The following is a 16655-nucleotide window of genomic DNA, read 5'->3' on the forward strand; positions in this document are numbered from 1 at the left end:
CGAATAAAAACAATGTATAAAGTGGACCATAATTTGACTCCAAACTATTTTAAAGACAATTTTCCTGGCAAATCTACACACTGCAACACAAGACATACACAAATTACAATGTACCTAAATGTAAACTTCAAATCTATAAAACTTCCCTACACGGTCTGTTGAAATCAAACAAAGGGATATTTATGAATGAATTTTAAAAAAAATGAAAGATTATTCACCTCTTTTTTACTTCGCATATGGCAACCGTCGGTTAAATATTATTCATAGAAGGATTTAAAAAAGCACAATTGTATATTGCACCAAGCTTTATTATTCATAGAAGGATTTAAAAAGGCACAATTGTATATTGCACCTAGCTCTATTCCGTTGTAACGTCCTTTATGTACTTGTGGAAAAGTTGAAGATGAATGTCATTACTTTATTTTTTTAACATGTTCTAGGTATAAAGAAGCCAGACATATTCTTTTTAATGACATATTTGGAATTAGCAACTTGCATATTATAAAAACTCATGTTTTGTGGGGTAAAAGTGAACACGAATATTTGGTTACTATCATACAAGCTTTTATCTAACATAGTGGTCGTTTTGATTAATCAGTATACATGTATATCATTACTTTGTTCTTTAAGCGATCAACATGTGCTAAATTATATTTATATTTACATTGATTTACAATGACTGTTTTACCAAGCATACCAAGATAAATTGTTATATATACATGTGTTTTGGAGAGAACATTCTAAGTGTTAAGGACTTGCGCTCAATCCCTTTGTGAATTCAGTTACAATAAATTATGTTCAAACCAAACCAATCGCTTTTGCCGAAGAACATCTAGGGAAAGGGTATATGATATATGTAGGCCCGATCACGTGATTTGTTCAACCAATAGTATCTCGAAGTATAATAACAAAAAAAGCTCAAGTCGTAAACATATTGTGTAAAGCTAACATGAGGGGATATGAATATAACGAACAGTGATAAATCTCGTAAAGCCTATAGAGGATACAAATTTAGAGTAGGGCAAACACAGAGCCTTGGGATCACTAGGCGTGGTGTTTAAGAGTAAGCACCCCCCCCCCCCCACCCCCACTCTGTAGACCGTGAATTCAGTTACAGAAGCTCTGTTGTGAACACTATATCTGGAGCATGTAATCGGCATTCGTTTTGTTTTTAATCTAAAAAGGTGGAGGGTTGCTAAATCCGCCGCTGGCATCCTCATAGCTTCATTAATGAGTTAAGCGCATCTGATGAGGATAAATTGTTTAAAATGTATAAAGCGTTCGGATGATTGTGAGGAGTATAATATACAAACATCGGGATGATCCAGACTGTAAGATTTGTCGCTGTTTTTGGTTTCAGTTGAAGATGAAGTTGCGTTTCGAAATATTTTCAAGATCGCTTTGTTTAACCTAATGTTGATCGCTTCTTTTAAATATGGGTATGAATCAACCTTCATGTCATTTAAGTCTTCCATATCATTTAGCATTGATAGGTGATGTTAAAATAGAACTAAAGCGATACAATGGAACTTTAGTGAAGAAATGAAGTGTTTATGAACTCTAATTACTGTTTTTGCGATGAGAGACTTTGAGACGTAAATAATTTGAATTCGTTAATTCTTGAAGGCTTGTTTCCTCTCCCTCAAATGTCACAGAAGCATTGTTCCACTGTTCTATCATTTAATTTGTGGATGTTGAAAGCCATCAAAGAAGATTTATGGTCTGTCTGCTGTCATTCTTGTTATTGACACTCGGGGATCTCCCTATTATAGCGGTTGTAAACAAGTTGTCAACTTCGTCAATGGATTCCGTTGTTAATTGCTGCCAAAAAAAAAATAACAAAGCGGCTGGATTGAGAAAACCAGTTTCTTCAAATAGTATTATATATTTTTATAAATATGGAGAGCAAAAAATATATATTCGATGCTTAATTTTTGAACTTGGAGGTTTCAACCATGTCTCTGGATGTTTTGACGGGTTTTGAAGATCTGGACCAAGGATATGGAGAAATAATAACCACTTTATTCATGAGCTTGATATCAGGTGATCTCAAGGTTATGAATATTCATTAAGTGCGTAACTTTTTTTTTTACAGAAGTATTGTACCGAGTACATTTAAAATAATGGCAATTCGTGGTGTAAATATTAATTTCAAAAAATTAAAAAAAGTTTTGACAACAAATATTTGAACCACGTGAGGAATTTAAAAACAAGATATACTCCCCGGCACGTACAAATTTGTCCACATAGGCTAATATTACACAGTCAATGTATATATATAACAGGGGCGGATCCAGGAATTGCAGTTACGGGGAGCGCCACTTTATGAGGCAGAGGGGCTGGGGGCCGCCTGGAGGCAAAGCCCTGGCGGGGGCCCAGGGGTCGAAGCCCCGAGAAGCTCCTGGATTTTACAGATTTTATAGGGCTTGAATTATGTCTCCTATTTAGTCATTTGTACTATTTTCTATCAATTTTTATACGGTGAAATTAATAAGATGAAGCAAATTTTAAGAGTTTTTCGAACAAAATAAGTTCTCCCAATAAAGTAATGCAAGAAATCAAAATATTTTGTCATTTATTTCTCCGGGGGTGGAAGAATTTATTGCTTCTTTTATCGTTTAGTACATTTTTCTAAACAAGATACCACGATTTACCTTAAATTTGAAACTTTTAGGGGGGGGGGGAGCGCCGCCTGCGCACCCTTAAATCCGCCACTGTATAACATAGCCGCCCCCTTCCCCCAATTCAACAACATACATCGGACGATCCCACCTCTACCAGGCAATTCTATCCAAGTATTAATTAATGGGTTTTTTTAACTGCAGGTACGAATACATATCACTAATAAATGTTTCCTTTGTTTTGAAGATGCATCAAGTTTCAGTGAGGCATCATATTTACATAAATGTTGGTTTTCCGAAATAATTTAAACATTTTGTAGGTATCTTTTTGGGGGGACTCATGACGTCAGTTCAGGTGTCAAGGACAGCGGAAACATGACTTTTCTATTCATAAAACGAATACATGTGCATGACTGCATTTTCTAAATCTTAATTTCCTCCGTCAATGTCCCTTTGCCGAAATGCTACAAATGCCGAAAACGGTGGTTTTGATTAAAAAACGAACTTTTTTGAAATATAGTTCAATAGATCTGTGAACAAATTCCGGAAAAACACATATCAATTTCCCGTTTCCGATGCTGGAATTAGCGATCGTTATTTTGTATACGTTGCTTTTTGAAGTGAAAAAGTGGACTTTTTGCGATTTTCAAAGATTCTTGAAATGCTTATAATGAATTAAATGGGGCTCTTCGATTCAAAACTTTAACTAAAAATGGAACTCCGAATTTTGTATCAGTTACATTGAAAGTTGTTTAATTGAAAAGATACGAACATGAAGAATGGGTTATGATGCTGGAAACGTGTGTTTATGCAGAGGTTAGTTTACAATCGTGATTTTACATATTTTTCTCTATCAATTTCTTTACGTAATGACTGATAGTTCGAATTCTAAGATGGCGGCATGCAAATTAGCAAAATGTTAAGAATTTCTCCATAGGCGGGCAACGTTTTGAACTCGTGAAAGTAGTGTTTGTGACCTTAAAGAAATGAAAAATGTAACTGACCTGAAATAATAGCAGACAATTTATTCCTGCATCATTTTTACATACATAGAAAAACAAATTATATACATGTATAACTTGATCCGAAGAGCCGGTTGACGTCAACTTGACGGGCGCAGACCATCGGATCAAACGAGCTGCAGAGCGTGAAGTCTGATCGGATGATCCGTGCCTGTCAACGACACGTGATCCAACTCTTTGGATCAAGTTATTGTAGTAATAATAAATGTGCTACATACTCACTCGGTATTTTAAAGATACACGTTTACAAAGTTACTGTAGTAATAACGAATGTACTATATACCCACTCTGTATTTATGTATTTTTAGATACACGTTTACAAGATAATGAATGCAAAAGAGAAACATGCTGTGAAACTATTTTCTTGTACACAGTTTTCACAATTCTGTGTGTTGATGCATATAGTGACGTCATCAGTTTCAGAAAACCACAGTGAAGAGACTCGTTAATTATTGGTGAGTAAGATAAATATATATTATTACAACGGTAACTTGATCCGTAGAGTCGGCTCACGTCGAGTTGACAAGCGTGGATCAAAAGAGACGTGATGACCCACGCCTCTCAAAGAAAAGTAATACAATACATTGTATCAATGATAGATTTAATATAAACACCTGGATGTATTTTGAATACACAATTATAATACAATGTATACATTCCTAATTACCAAAAAGACAAATATACAGCTGAATTATGTTTTATGGATGCAGTTTTTATTCGTGATGCGGTGACATGTAATTACTTTCCACAAACATTGTGACATCATCAGTTTCAGAGAGACATGAAAATCGGATCAGACTTTGTGAAGTTTACAGTATTAAAACACGGATTATTGATGGGTATATGATAAAACAAGGGATCGATACAATGACTATAAAACTGCAGTTAAGTACACGTGTTCTCAACCTCGCTCTTTGTCATGCCCCATGACGTATGTTCATTTCGTTTTCCTCCCGCAAACCAAGTTGATTAAATTGCATTTCCAGTTTCTGCAAGAAAGATATTTCAATATTAACAAAGCACATCTAAAAAACATGTTTTTGTTTATTTGTTTAAAAAATATGTTATAACAAGAGATGTTTGTAAAACACATATGCCCCCCATGGTGCAAAATTGAAAAGGGTTATACACACACACATCATTTAATTGAGAGTAGTATCATCAATTCAAAATATTGAGCAGACAATATCTTCCTATGTCAAGAGTGGATTGACCATGTGACCTAAAACTCAATAGGGGTCATCAACTCCTGAAGATGTACCAGTGTGCCAAGTTTGATGTCTGTCAAGCAAAGGGTTCTCAAGATATTGAACGGACAGTATATTCCTATGTCCAATTTGACCCTTGACTTTTGACCATGTGACCTTAAAATAATTAGTAGTCATCTTCTCCTGAAGATGTACCAGTGTACCAAGTTTCATGTCTGTCAAGCAAAGGGTTCTCAAGATATTGAGCGGACAGTATATTCCTATGTACAGTTTAACCCTTGACCTTTGACCACGCGACCTCAAAATCAATAGGTGTCATCTTCTTTTGACGATGTACCAGTGTACCAAGTTTCATGTCTGTCAAGCAAAGGGTTCTCAAGATATTGAGCGGACATTATATTCCAATGTCGAGAGTAGATTGACCCTTGACCTTTAACCTTTTGACCTGAAAAACAATAGGGATCCTCTTCTACTCATAACTAACCCACATATGAAATATCATTATCATCAAGTGAATGGTTCTCAAGATATTGAGCGGACAACACATGGTCTACAGACCGACCGACCGACAGACCGACCGACCGACCGACAGGTGCAAAACAATATGCCCCCTCTTTTTCAAAGGGGGGCATAAAAATATCTATCCATGAAATTCACGTGCTAAATACTAGTACAACATGTGTTACATCTCGGTTGCGAAAAATAGGATGTGAAAGATAGACCAACAAAGGCGACGTGGAGTTCTGCGCGTTTCTTGGTCATCATGCTATGATATTTGTACATGATGTATTTACACGTACATGTACTTTAATATAAGAATTTGACATTGCTTTCCCTTTATTTCGCCTGCTTTCTTAAAAGTGAAAAGAAATCTAGCATTGAGATAATTTTTCGCTTTTTAACACTTGATTTCATGTAAATGAAAATTGAAATACTTGACAATTACAATGTCTTATGGTTGTTATTCTGTGGCGATACAAGATTTATGTAAATGCACCCTGCGTTTTTGCGGTTTTTTTTTTTTTTTTTAATTTAAATTTTGTTGTTGTTGTTGTGGTTTTTTTTTGGTTTTTTTTTTGTTTTTGGTTTTTTTTTTAGAAATATGCCAGTAATGAATTGCAAGCCTGGGACAGTTTGGTGTTATTTTGGTTTTGATCTTTAGACCTTTTAAAACACTTGGAGATAACAAAATACCGAGTCTGGAATCATTTACTGTGATCATGAACGTGATCGTTTGATTTAAACATATTTTATTGTCTAGATGTTATAACAAAAAGATTGAGCACAAGTTCTTTAAACTTAGAACGCCCTCTCCTATATGACAATTGATTACATATATGATAATGTTCAAGAAATGAAACACAAAGGTATCAAAGGTCAAAAATAATTTGTTTTCAGAAAGCGTGATCGTTTAAAAACTTTAAACCTTTAATTCGGAGTCTATTTACTATGATCGTGATTGTTTTAAAATCTTACCTCTAATTTGGAGTCTATATACGTTGATCATGATCGTGATTGCTATATCATAGTATTTTAAAATCTGGCCTCTAATTTGGAATCTATTTACTATGATCATGATCGTGATGATCATAAATCTGACCGCTGCTTTGGAGTCTATATAGAGTGATCATGATTGTGATCGTTTTATAAACTTACCTCTAAATGGGATTCTAATATACGGTACATTATGTCCGTGAAGATTTGTTTTTTCTCCAGTTTCAGAAGTCGCTCTTTATTCTCATTTGCGTACTTTTGGTAATCCTCAGTCTCCTGCTTTACGAGTCTATCATTATTTATGGAGCTACAATTTGAAAAAAAAAGATGGCTAGTTAGTACATAATAGTGATTAAAGTATCGTGTTTCTGTGTAAGGCAGTGGACACTGCGTCTCGTTCTCAAAGTTTACAATTGGCGAGTTTTACGTCCCATTTGAGAATTTTTCATTCAAATGAAGAGACGTAGGTAAAGTGAAACAAAGTTTGACCTGCGCGAGAACGTACCACGTGACAAGTCTTAACGGGACAAGGGACACCCGAATCCGAATGTCAGGCACATGGCGAAGGAATAGTCAAAGTGGCATCGGGATCGAAAACCAAGAACCCTCACCACTACGCTATCGCCACCAGTGTTTAGTTGTTTGAAATTATTTCTTTCAGATGCACTGTATTGTAATATAGTAACAGGTAAAGGGCTATTGTTTGTATTGTAATATAGTAACAGGTAAAGGGCTATTGTTTGTATTGTAATATAGTAACAGGTAAAGGGCTATTGTTTGGCCCCTTTTCTTTCACTGAACTTATCCCTGGCCCTTGTTAGGATTTGTCTTTTTTTCTCCCTCTACTAGTGATTGTGTTAGAAAGAGCGTACATGAATATCCCTGTACATGTATATCGTTTCATTAGAATAAATGCAGACTCTGTTAAAATCACGTATAAATGTTCTGAATAAATTACTAAAAAAAAACATTTAAATATAGAAGTCTTAATTGCTGTTATTAATATGTTTCAAATTTATTCTATGACAATATCACCAATTTACAATTTTGCTTGTAACATGCGGCTGGTTCCTTTATATATCCTTAAGAAGTAAGGTAACTAGTCGATTATACACAATCGGTATTATACTTCTACTAGTGTACATTTCTGGATATTTATATATTTTCATTCCATAATGACATTAATTTTTAAATGCAAATTACCATGTAAGCAATACAACTAGACCGGAAACTTGATTAGAAATTATAAAGAATACATTTAAAACCTGATGATTTCTTTTTATATGTATAAAGAATTACTTTCTTTCGCTTTCATTCAATTGGCAGATACATGTATTTAATCATACTTGAATATCTAAACAATTTCATTTATAACTGCCATTTTAATACTTTTTCTTGGAATATTGTATTAACTATTATTATTTTTTGTTGTTGGTATTTTCATGTAAAATGCATTAATCTAATTGGTTGAGAAGCATTTGGGAAAAAACAACATATTGTTACCCTTTGATAGCAGAGAGCGTGCGCTTCAGGGTGATAGCATCTGACAAGGGGCGACACTACATGACAACCGGTCCTCACATTATCACATGTGTCTTTAAGCGCGCACGGTTCGCCAGGCGACGGCGTTGTTATAAACGCGAATACCGCATCGATATACAAATATCGCATGACAGTGATTGATGAAATGCCTTTCTGTTTTATTATTTATAAAACATTCAGTACAATAAAACAAATATTACATGTAGTTGAGGGTGACATTGAAAATTTCCATCCCTCGAGAAACCATGTACTTCATCTGCGCACGCATTACGCAGCACTATTTCGTGTTATATAAACAACGTTGGAAGGAAACAAGTGGTGATATTTCTTTCTGTAAAAGATGCTTTCAAAGCTAAGTAAACTTATTTTTGAGGGGACATGCACAGATATGACATCAATGTTGTACAATAGAAGGGAGAAAATATAACAGGAAAATGTATTTGATTTGGTCCTAGAGCGCAACCTCAATATTTTACATTATTCGTGGACTCACCCAGCTGGCGGGCGTCTTGCAATGTCACGGACACCACTTGCAATACGGCGATGTTGCGAAATCGTACCTGAAAACATGGTTTCCATTATACATGTACTGTGATTCTAAAACTGTATAATAAGTTGTTGAGAGTATTTGCATCTACAAGTATTTAAATTCCTCATGATTCTAAATATTTTTCTTGTGACATTGTATCTTTACCAATTTTCTCTCTAATTAAGAATAGAAGAATCAACTATTGATTTTGCTGTTGCTTTGATTTTTATTTCTCATGTCTTTACTCTTTTGTTTGACTTTCCGTGCTGTACCTTTTCCCCGAGGGACCCGTTTCCTTCCTGCGTAAAACGTCGTTTGCTGCTTTGGTTTAGAAATTGTATGGCCATCTTCAACACTTTTCGGTGGATCTTCCTAAACAATATGTTCAAACATATTATGTAAAATTCAAAGGAAAGGAAAACACGTGCTAAAATATGGGCTAGAAATTAAAAACACACGAGAGTGTGAACTGCCACGTTTCAAACTTTTCACGAAGAGCGTTCAAAAATTGAATTTATTTCTTACATTTATATTCTACTTTCATTTCTGTCGGAATTTCCAGCCGTTAAAAATAGACGCACTATATCTATAAATATTTTTTTCACAACTACAGCACATTAATGAGAAAAATGTGTAGCGATATCAAAGAGAAAACACTGGAAATGTAAAGATTATAAATCATTTTCCTTCTTCGACTCAACATATCCACTAGGCTGAAGCTAACAGCCACTAACCAGCAGTCAATAAGTCTGTAGAAGCTAGCAGTCAATAAGTCTGTAGAAGCTAACAGTCAATAAGTCTGTAGAAGCTAGCAGTCAATAAGTCTGTAGAAGCTAGCAGCCACTAACCAGTAGTCAATAAGTCTGTAGAAGCTAGCAGTCAATAAGTCTGTAGAAGCTAGCAGTCAATAACCAGCAGTCAATAAGTCTGTAGAAGCTAACAGCCACTAACCAGCAGTCAATAAGTCTGTAGAAGCTACCAGTCAATAAGTCTGTAGAAGCTAGCAGTCAATAAGTCTGTAGAAGCTAGTAGCCACTAACCAGTAGTCAGTAAGTCTGTAGAAGCTAGCAGTCAATAAGTCTGTAGAAGCTAGCAGTCAATAAGTCTGTAGAAGCTAGCAGTCAATAAGTCTGTAGAAGCTAGCAGTCAATAACCAGCAGTCAATAAGTCTGTAGAAGCTAACAGTCAATAACCAGCAGTCAATAAGTCTGTAGAAGCTAGCAGTCAATAACCAGTAGTCAATAAGTCTGTAGAAGCTAGCAGTCAATAAGTCTGTAGAAGCTAGCAGTCAATAAGTCTGTAGAAGCTAGCAGTCAATAACCAGTAGTCAATAAGTCTGTAGAAGCTAGCAGTCACTAACCAGCAGTCAATAAGTCTGTAGAAGCTAGCAGTCAATAAGTCTGTAGAAGCTAGCAGTCAATAAGTCTGTAGAAGCTAGCAGTCAATAAGTCTGTAGAAGCTACCAGCCACTAACCAGCAGTCAATAAGTCTGTAGAAGCTAGCAGTCAATAAGTCTGTAGAAGCTAGCAGTCAATAAGTCTGTAGAAGCTAACAGTCAATAAGTCTGTAGAAGTTAGCAGTCAATAAGTCTGTAGAAGCTAGCAGTCACTAACCAGTAGTCAATAAGTCTGTAGAAGCTAGCAGTCAATAAGTCTGTAGAAGCTACCAGCCATTAACCAGCAGTCAATAAGTCTGTAGAAGCTAGCAGTCAATAAGTCTGTAGAAGCTAGCAACCACTAACCAGTAGTCAATAAGTCTGTAGAAGCTACCAGTCAATAAGTCTGTAGAAGCTAGCAGTCAATAAGTCTGTAGAAGCTAGCAGCCACTAACCAGTAGTCAATAAGTCTGTAGAAGCTAGCAGTCAATAACCAGCAGTCAATAAGTCTGTAGAAGCTAGCAGTCAATAAGTCTGTAGAAGCTAGCAGTCAATAACCAGCAGTCAATAAGCCCTAGAAGAATAAAATTCATAAAAGTGCTGATAGTATACGGTATACCAAATTCCATCAAAACTGATAAAGCAAACAATTAATAAACATATTCTTAATTATCTAGTTTGATACTTGAATTCAGCGCACCTGAAAGTTCCTAATGTTACATCACATAGGGTCATAATGAAGGTTGCTAACAACTTAATCTTTAAAGAGTCCACAGAAGGAGTATAGACAAGCGGTACATGTAAGATACCCCTTGCGCTATCATTATATGCCCTCAATTAGGGACTGTAGGGATGCCACGCGAGCTGTAAGGGTACCACCAGGGGCCATCTAAAGATGGAACCACTTCATACCTCTCCAATGATTGAATATAGGGTGATCGAATAAAACAAAACTGATAAAGGGATATAGAACTACAAAATAAAACAAATAAAACCCTTAAAAGGGATCAAATAGGCCTTTAAGGGCAATTGACCCCACCTGCAAGTTTCCTAATTCTACATCACTCATGGTCATAATGAAGATTAAAACCAGCTTAAAGTTTGAAGATTCCACAAAAGGAGTTTGCAAGCAAAGCAGGGACCCCCCTAGGACTATCAGTTTCAGTTTTGAAGATGGGGCTGTAGTGGTACCATCTTTGGGACTCTTGATGGTGGAGCCATTTTTCAGACCTCTCTAGTGACTGAATATAGTGATCAAATGAAATAAAACTGACAAAGGGAAAAGGAAGAACCAAGTCAAGCAAATAGAACCCTTAAAGGGGGTTACATAGGTCTTTAAGGGCAGTTGAGCTAACCTGAAAGTTCTTAATTTTACATCACATAGGGTCATAATGAAGTAAACAACAACTCCCCATCTAAGCTTCTATATAAAATACATCTGAGCTATCCATGAAGCACCCCGCGTGATTTCATGTATTTTCAATTGAAAGCTCCATCTATGCTGTTTGTGAGTTTGATGCACCACATGTGCTTCCATACATCTGCACCAAGTGTGTTTTTAATGTCTTTGAAGCACCACATGTGCTTATCATGTCTTTGAAGCACCACTTATGCTTTTCGTTTGTTTAAAGCACCATCTGGACATATTTCATATTTGAAGTACCACTTGTGCTTTACATGTTTGAAGCACCACATTTCCTGTTCGTATCTTTTGAACATCACCTGTGCTTATCATGTGTTTGAATCACCACCTATTCTTCTATACATTGTTTCATTTGTATTTGAAGTACCACTTGGACTCTTCAAACATTAAGATACTATCTAACCTCTATTATAACCCGAGGTGATGTAAAATTAAGAACTTTTAGATTAGTTCAATTGCCTTTCAAGGCCGCCGTGACCCCCCTATTTAGTGTTATATGGGGGACGTGATTCCATAAAAACACCCTATCAGTCCGTTTATCATTGTCTTTTTTTTGCCGAGTGCTCGACTATCGCTCGACTAAAGCCTCCGAGTATTCGACTAGGCTATCTGAGTAATATTGACATCCCTACTTACTAGTAATTTCAAATGACTTTGAGAACAGTAATTGATGAAACAATTCTCATATATGAATTGCTCTGGTATTCACCTCTTGTCTTTCAGTATCGTAGACATTCAGTTTATGAGCCATGTTTCCCCTGTTCCTCTCCAGTTGTGTTCTGAGGGACCTTCACACGTTCTGATGGTCCACGTTCTGGTACTGGTTCACCTGCAAACATAAAAAGACCGTTGATTATTGGTATTCACTTGTACCGCTGTAAATGTGTCATTTTGTGGTTAAGGTTTATTTGACCGTACAACACGCAGACTTCGATGTTTCCATTTCCTCTTTGCTACACAGAAATTAGGAGTTAGTATCGTATTACGTTTTAGGGTGCTATATACAGTTCCCTTATTCTTCCAACGAACACTGTTTACTTGTCAAATGACAATAGATACATCTGTATTTTATTGATTTTAATTGTCATCTAGTCGACATGTTTTACTCCACATCCTCTGTTGACTCTTACCAGTTTGGTGAGACTTTAAGACCTAGCAAACACACTGGTGGTAAATGATACTGAATATAAGCATGTCAATTTATGCAAGAATAGTGATTTGTTTTTATTGGGAACTGGCGACAATCCTGTTGTTAATTTTACATGTGAAAGTAGCTGCACTGATGACTACATGTATGTGGTATCAAACGGTTCCTTTTTAATTATCAAATATTTCAAGATTCTGATATTTGTTTGGCAATCTTTGTCTGTGATATTACCTAGGGTCTTTATGTCGACTCGGTGCTCACTGAATCACATCGTCGAAAACCCACGGTCAATCCCTCTACGATTACCTACCGTGGATCACAAGGCCAGTATTTTCGCTGGAAGGTATGTCTAGGCTTCTATATGCGATTGGTGGCTTTACCATTCCTTATTGCGATATTCAACCAACGAAAAAGCCCCTTATTTCCAGTCCTTAGTTAGTAGTTCCATCATACGGGAGCAATGTGTTTTTTTAACAGACCTGGTATTTCATCGGTTTCTATAGGTATGTTAAACTTACTTGCGTATTAAGTACTGCCGTACTTTGTCCCATTTGTGTTGTCGGCACAATTTGAGCCAGTAATTGTGAACTTCGACCTAAAACACACCTCTCTCGTGTAAACACAATTGATGTCTCGCCTATGCTAATTACAAAATGACATGTGAACGGGATTGTAAGACCATATCTTAATTCAAATTTGCATCTAATTTTTTAATTGTATCATGCATGACTGATTTTATTCACGTGCCATGATGATAATAAACATACCCATGGCGGATCCAGGATTTCCGAAAGGGGGGGGGCACATGTTAAAGTGAAGTATTAGTTAAAATAATCAGCCATTTTGGGTGCCAAATCTGGAGATCTTTGATAGTGGCACAACAAAACACACACACTTTCATGGGCACCGCCATTACAGCTGACACATTGAGTACCGTGAATATTTACGGCGATTCCCATTGGTCCTCGACATGTCACGAAATATAACACATTTTCATGAGTTAAGCGAAAATATCGGCCTTGTGACCCACGGTAGGTAATCGTAGAGCGACCAACCGTGGGTTTCCGACGATGACTGAATCGTACAATTCCGCCCAACCTGAACATATTGGTCATAAAACACCAGAGCGGGAGAACTCGTGTGATTAAACAATTGAAAAGGAAAAATCTCTTGGATGCTGTGACACGGGGCTTCGGCTTTTGCGGACTTATCCGAAGGACCGCCCATTCAGTCGCCTCTAACGACAAGCAAGGAATACTGAGGACCTATTCTGACCCGGGTCCCCAAGAGACTCAACGTAGGAACAAAGAACATGTATTTTATATCAAACCAAAAAAGTTATTCACATTCTGCAATTTAACTCAATCGGATTAAAAAGCGATCATGCTAATTCCTATTTGATTATGTACTCTCCGAGTCGGATAGTGAACGTCCCATTTCGAAATATTTATGATCATGTGACGTCGCACGCGGAATTTCGAAAGTAAACTACAAAGCAACGTGAAAGCGTGTACGGCCTGCAGGCCGTTGACGGGACACATTTAGCGATACAGAGAATCAGATGGGATCGACCAGAGTAGAAAGACTTTGAGCAATAGACGGGGGTTAAATTTTATGTTTAACATGAAATCACCATTCAGTACGACTATATGTATCGTAATTACCATGATGTTTCTAAAAAAAAAAAACTTTCTCGTGCGCTTGTGCACAACCACCATAAAGGTGACGTCACTCCTTCATGAATATGCACTAGAAAATCATGATTTTCTCCTTACATTCAGTAGACCAGTACTCCTTTAACATTCGTATATAATTCGTCGAAATTGTCATGATATTGTATTATTTTTTATATTGACCGGTCGACAGGGGGTGTTTACTTTTCCTAGGCACCCGATTCCACCTCTGGTGTGTCCAGGGGTACGTGTTTGTCCAACTATCCATTTTGTTTTGCTTAAGTTATGGGATTTTATGAGATTGATCACTGTTCGTTTATCTTCACCTTTCATTGACAAATCTTTGGTCTACAAAAGAACGTTTGTTTTACGTCCCGTCGAGAATTTTTCACTCATACTGAGACATCACCAGCTGTAGGTGAAGAACATCAATTTATACCTCAGCTAAGCGATCAATGTCATAGTACATGTAGTGAGGGCTCTTTAACGTGTCAACACCTGCCGCGATAAGGGACCTTTATTTTAAGGTCATATCCGATAGATTCGATACAGTTTCTAAAATTAGAATTAACTTCAAATAAGTGCTTATATAGATTAAAAATAAAGATGTATAAATCATATTCTAATTCAAAGCATCCTAGTTTTCAAGCACCCCCCCCCCTCTTTCTAAAGAGGATCTTCAGAACTGCCATTCACAGAGTGATAATTAAACCCATGAGCAAACATCAAGAGTGAAAAATTGTGGACATCCACTTGCTGTTTCAAAGAAAAACATAAAGTGATGCATGTATATGCATCGATACGTATCATGATACACAAGTCAAAATACGGACCTATCATGATACACAAGTCAAAATACGGACCTATCATGATACACAAGTCAAAATATGGACCTATCATGATACACAAGTCAAAATACGGACCTATCATGATACACAAGTCAAAATATCGACGCATCATGATACACAAGTCAAAATACGGACGTATCATGATACGCAAGTCAAAATACGGAGCTATCATGATACACAAGTCAAAATATCGACGCATCATGATACACAAGTCAAAATATCGACGCATCATGATATACAAGTTAAAATATCGACGCATCATGATATACAAGTCAAAATATCGACGCATCATGATACTTATTTAGATTGTTTATTTATTATCTAAATTACCCTACTGGGTAAGCGAAAGGGGAAAAAACCATTTTGATGTTTGTAGACTATAAACAGGTTTCCTACGAAATAGACAGAAATATTATTTTCTTCTAATTTAACAAACAGTGGTGTTTTAATATAAAATCATTTGTAGGGTTCAGAAATAAGATATCCCAATTTTAGTTGTCAGAGTTTCAATCAGGGAGAATCCCTATCTCCAATTTGATTCTCTGTGTATGTTAACTATTTTGAAATGGTAGTCAGCGAAAATATTTGTAAACCTGTAGAAAGAAGGTGTTGCTTAATCTTAATTATCTGCAAACGACTGTGACTTTTTTTTTTTCTTTTTTTTTTTTTACAGAAACAGAACAAGACTTACAAGATACGGTTGAATGTTTATAAAACTACACATCTAATTAAAATATAAGTAACTTTTTCAGTATCTTTAACGATCAAATCAACAAATACCGTATCTGCTATTCTCTCAATTGGTTACAAGTACGTGTAAACAATTTAATTTGAAAGAAATAAAATGATTTTTCACTCAGCTCCCGTTCTTTTACTATTCCGCAAAACACAAACTTTAGCATAGATACATGTACGTTCTATTGCAATGCGTTGTGTCAATAATCCATTTAGAAGAATATTTTTGAAATAATTTTCATTATTCGTAATAAGAATAAAAGAAATGGATTTTAGTTAAATTTCTTAAAATTTTCTAAATACATATCTTTTAAAATTTCTATACTATGAAGATATCTGAGTCTGGAAGCCCCTCTTTTTTTCTCTTTTAACTCCATCTGATTTCTTCCATTATTTGTCTTGTTTAGTTAATTTGTACAATATCATTATGAATAAAATGATTTCTATCTTATATCAGTGATACATCATATAATCTATACTTGATCTGTACAAAATTCCAATCATAAAAGTTTTATAACACGATTTTCTACTCATCTTCAAGTGGTTCTCTTTTGATTAGCTCATTGCAGCCATCCGATCTACTAATATATCTTATAACAATCCGGGTATTTTAGTGCCTTAGCTGCCCTAAACACAAAGTTACGAAGATAACCACATGTGACATTGTTGTAGATAAAAATATTCACATAAACACAGACACGAACTAAAACCTAATGATACCTACCGGAATAGTCAACAAAACTAATAAAATTATCAAGTATGTAATTAAAGTATGCAATACGCAAAAATACAATATAAGTATTACCTTCAACATCACAAGTTTTAAAAGTCTCGGCTAGCAAGGTTTATAAATGTTTTTCAATATATGAACACTGCTTTAATTCTATATTAATATTTAATTATATATTTATGATGTTGACCCAAATATGTAACCCAGTATCTCTATCATAGCAAAACCAGAATTTAGGGTAGAAATTACAAAGTTTGTCAAAAATAAATCACTTCAAAATATAGGACGATTTATTTTTAAATCTGAGA

General features: G+C 35.7%; 1 protein-coding gene and 1 long non-coding RNA gene across 2 annotated transcripts in view; one reads left to right on the top strand and one right to left on the bottom strand.

Moving 5' to 3' along the window:
• The window catches only part of LOC125659099 (uncharacterized), a 12181-nt gene extending 11373 nt beyond the window's left edge, over nt 1-808 (top strand). Inside the window, exon 5 of the long non-coding RNA XR_007363918.2 lies at nt 1-808. This exon is cut by the window's left edge and continues 3255 nt beyond it. This is a non-coding gene — a long non-coding RNA (uncharacterized LOC125659099).
• A 3431-nt stretch (nt 809-4239) lies between these two features.
• LOC125659001 (uncharacterized) lies at nt 4240-12043 on the bottom strand. The gene is made up of 5 exons (XM_048890480.2): nt 11924-12043; nt 8689-8788; nt 8381-8447; nt 6508-6652; nt 4240-4632 (listed from the first exon to the last, which is right to left on the bottom strand). Exons 1-5 carry the CDS (start codon nt 11963-11965, stop codon nt 4561-4563), a joined length of 426 nt encoding a protein of 141 aa, XP_048746437.2. The 5' UTR covers nt 11966-12043; the 3' UTR covers nt 4240-4560.
• Between the last annotated feature and the right edge of the window lie 4612 nt (nt 12044-16655).

This window comes from Ostrea edulis, chromosome 9 (genome assembly GCF_947568905.1).
Source record: "Ostrea edulis chromosome 9, xbOstEdul1.1, whole genome shotgun sequence".
Taxonomy (NCBI): domain Eukaryota; kingdom Metazoa; phylum Mollusca; class Bivalvia; order Ostreida; family Ostreidae; genus Ostrea; species Ostrea edulis.

Bases quoted from the DNA above. Each gene is read 5' to 3' on its own strand.
- LOC125659001 (XM_048890480.2), bottom strand. From the start codon at position 11,965: ATGGCTCATAAACTGAATGTCTACGATACTGAAAGACAAGAG. The intron at 8,448-8,688 runs GTACAGCACGGA...CCATGTTTTCAG, and splicing joins ACGGGTCCCTCGGGGAAAAG to GTACGATTTCGCAACATCGC. The intron at 4,633-6,507 runs GTAAGTTTATAA...TCTTTCTTGCAG, and splicing joins TATTAGAATCCCATTTAGAG to AAACTGGAAATGCAATTTAA.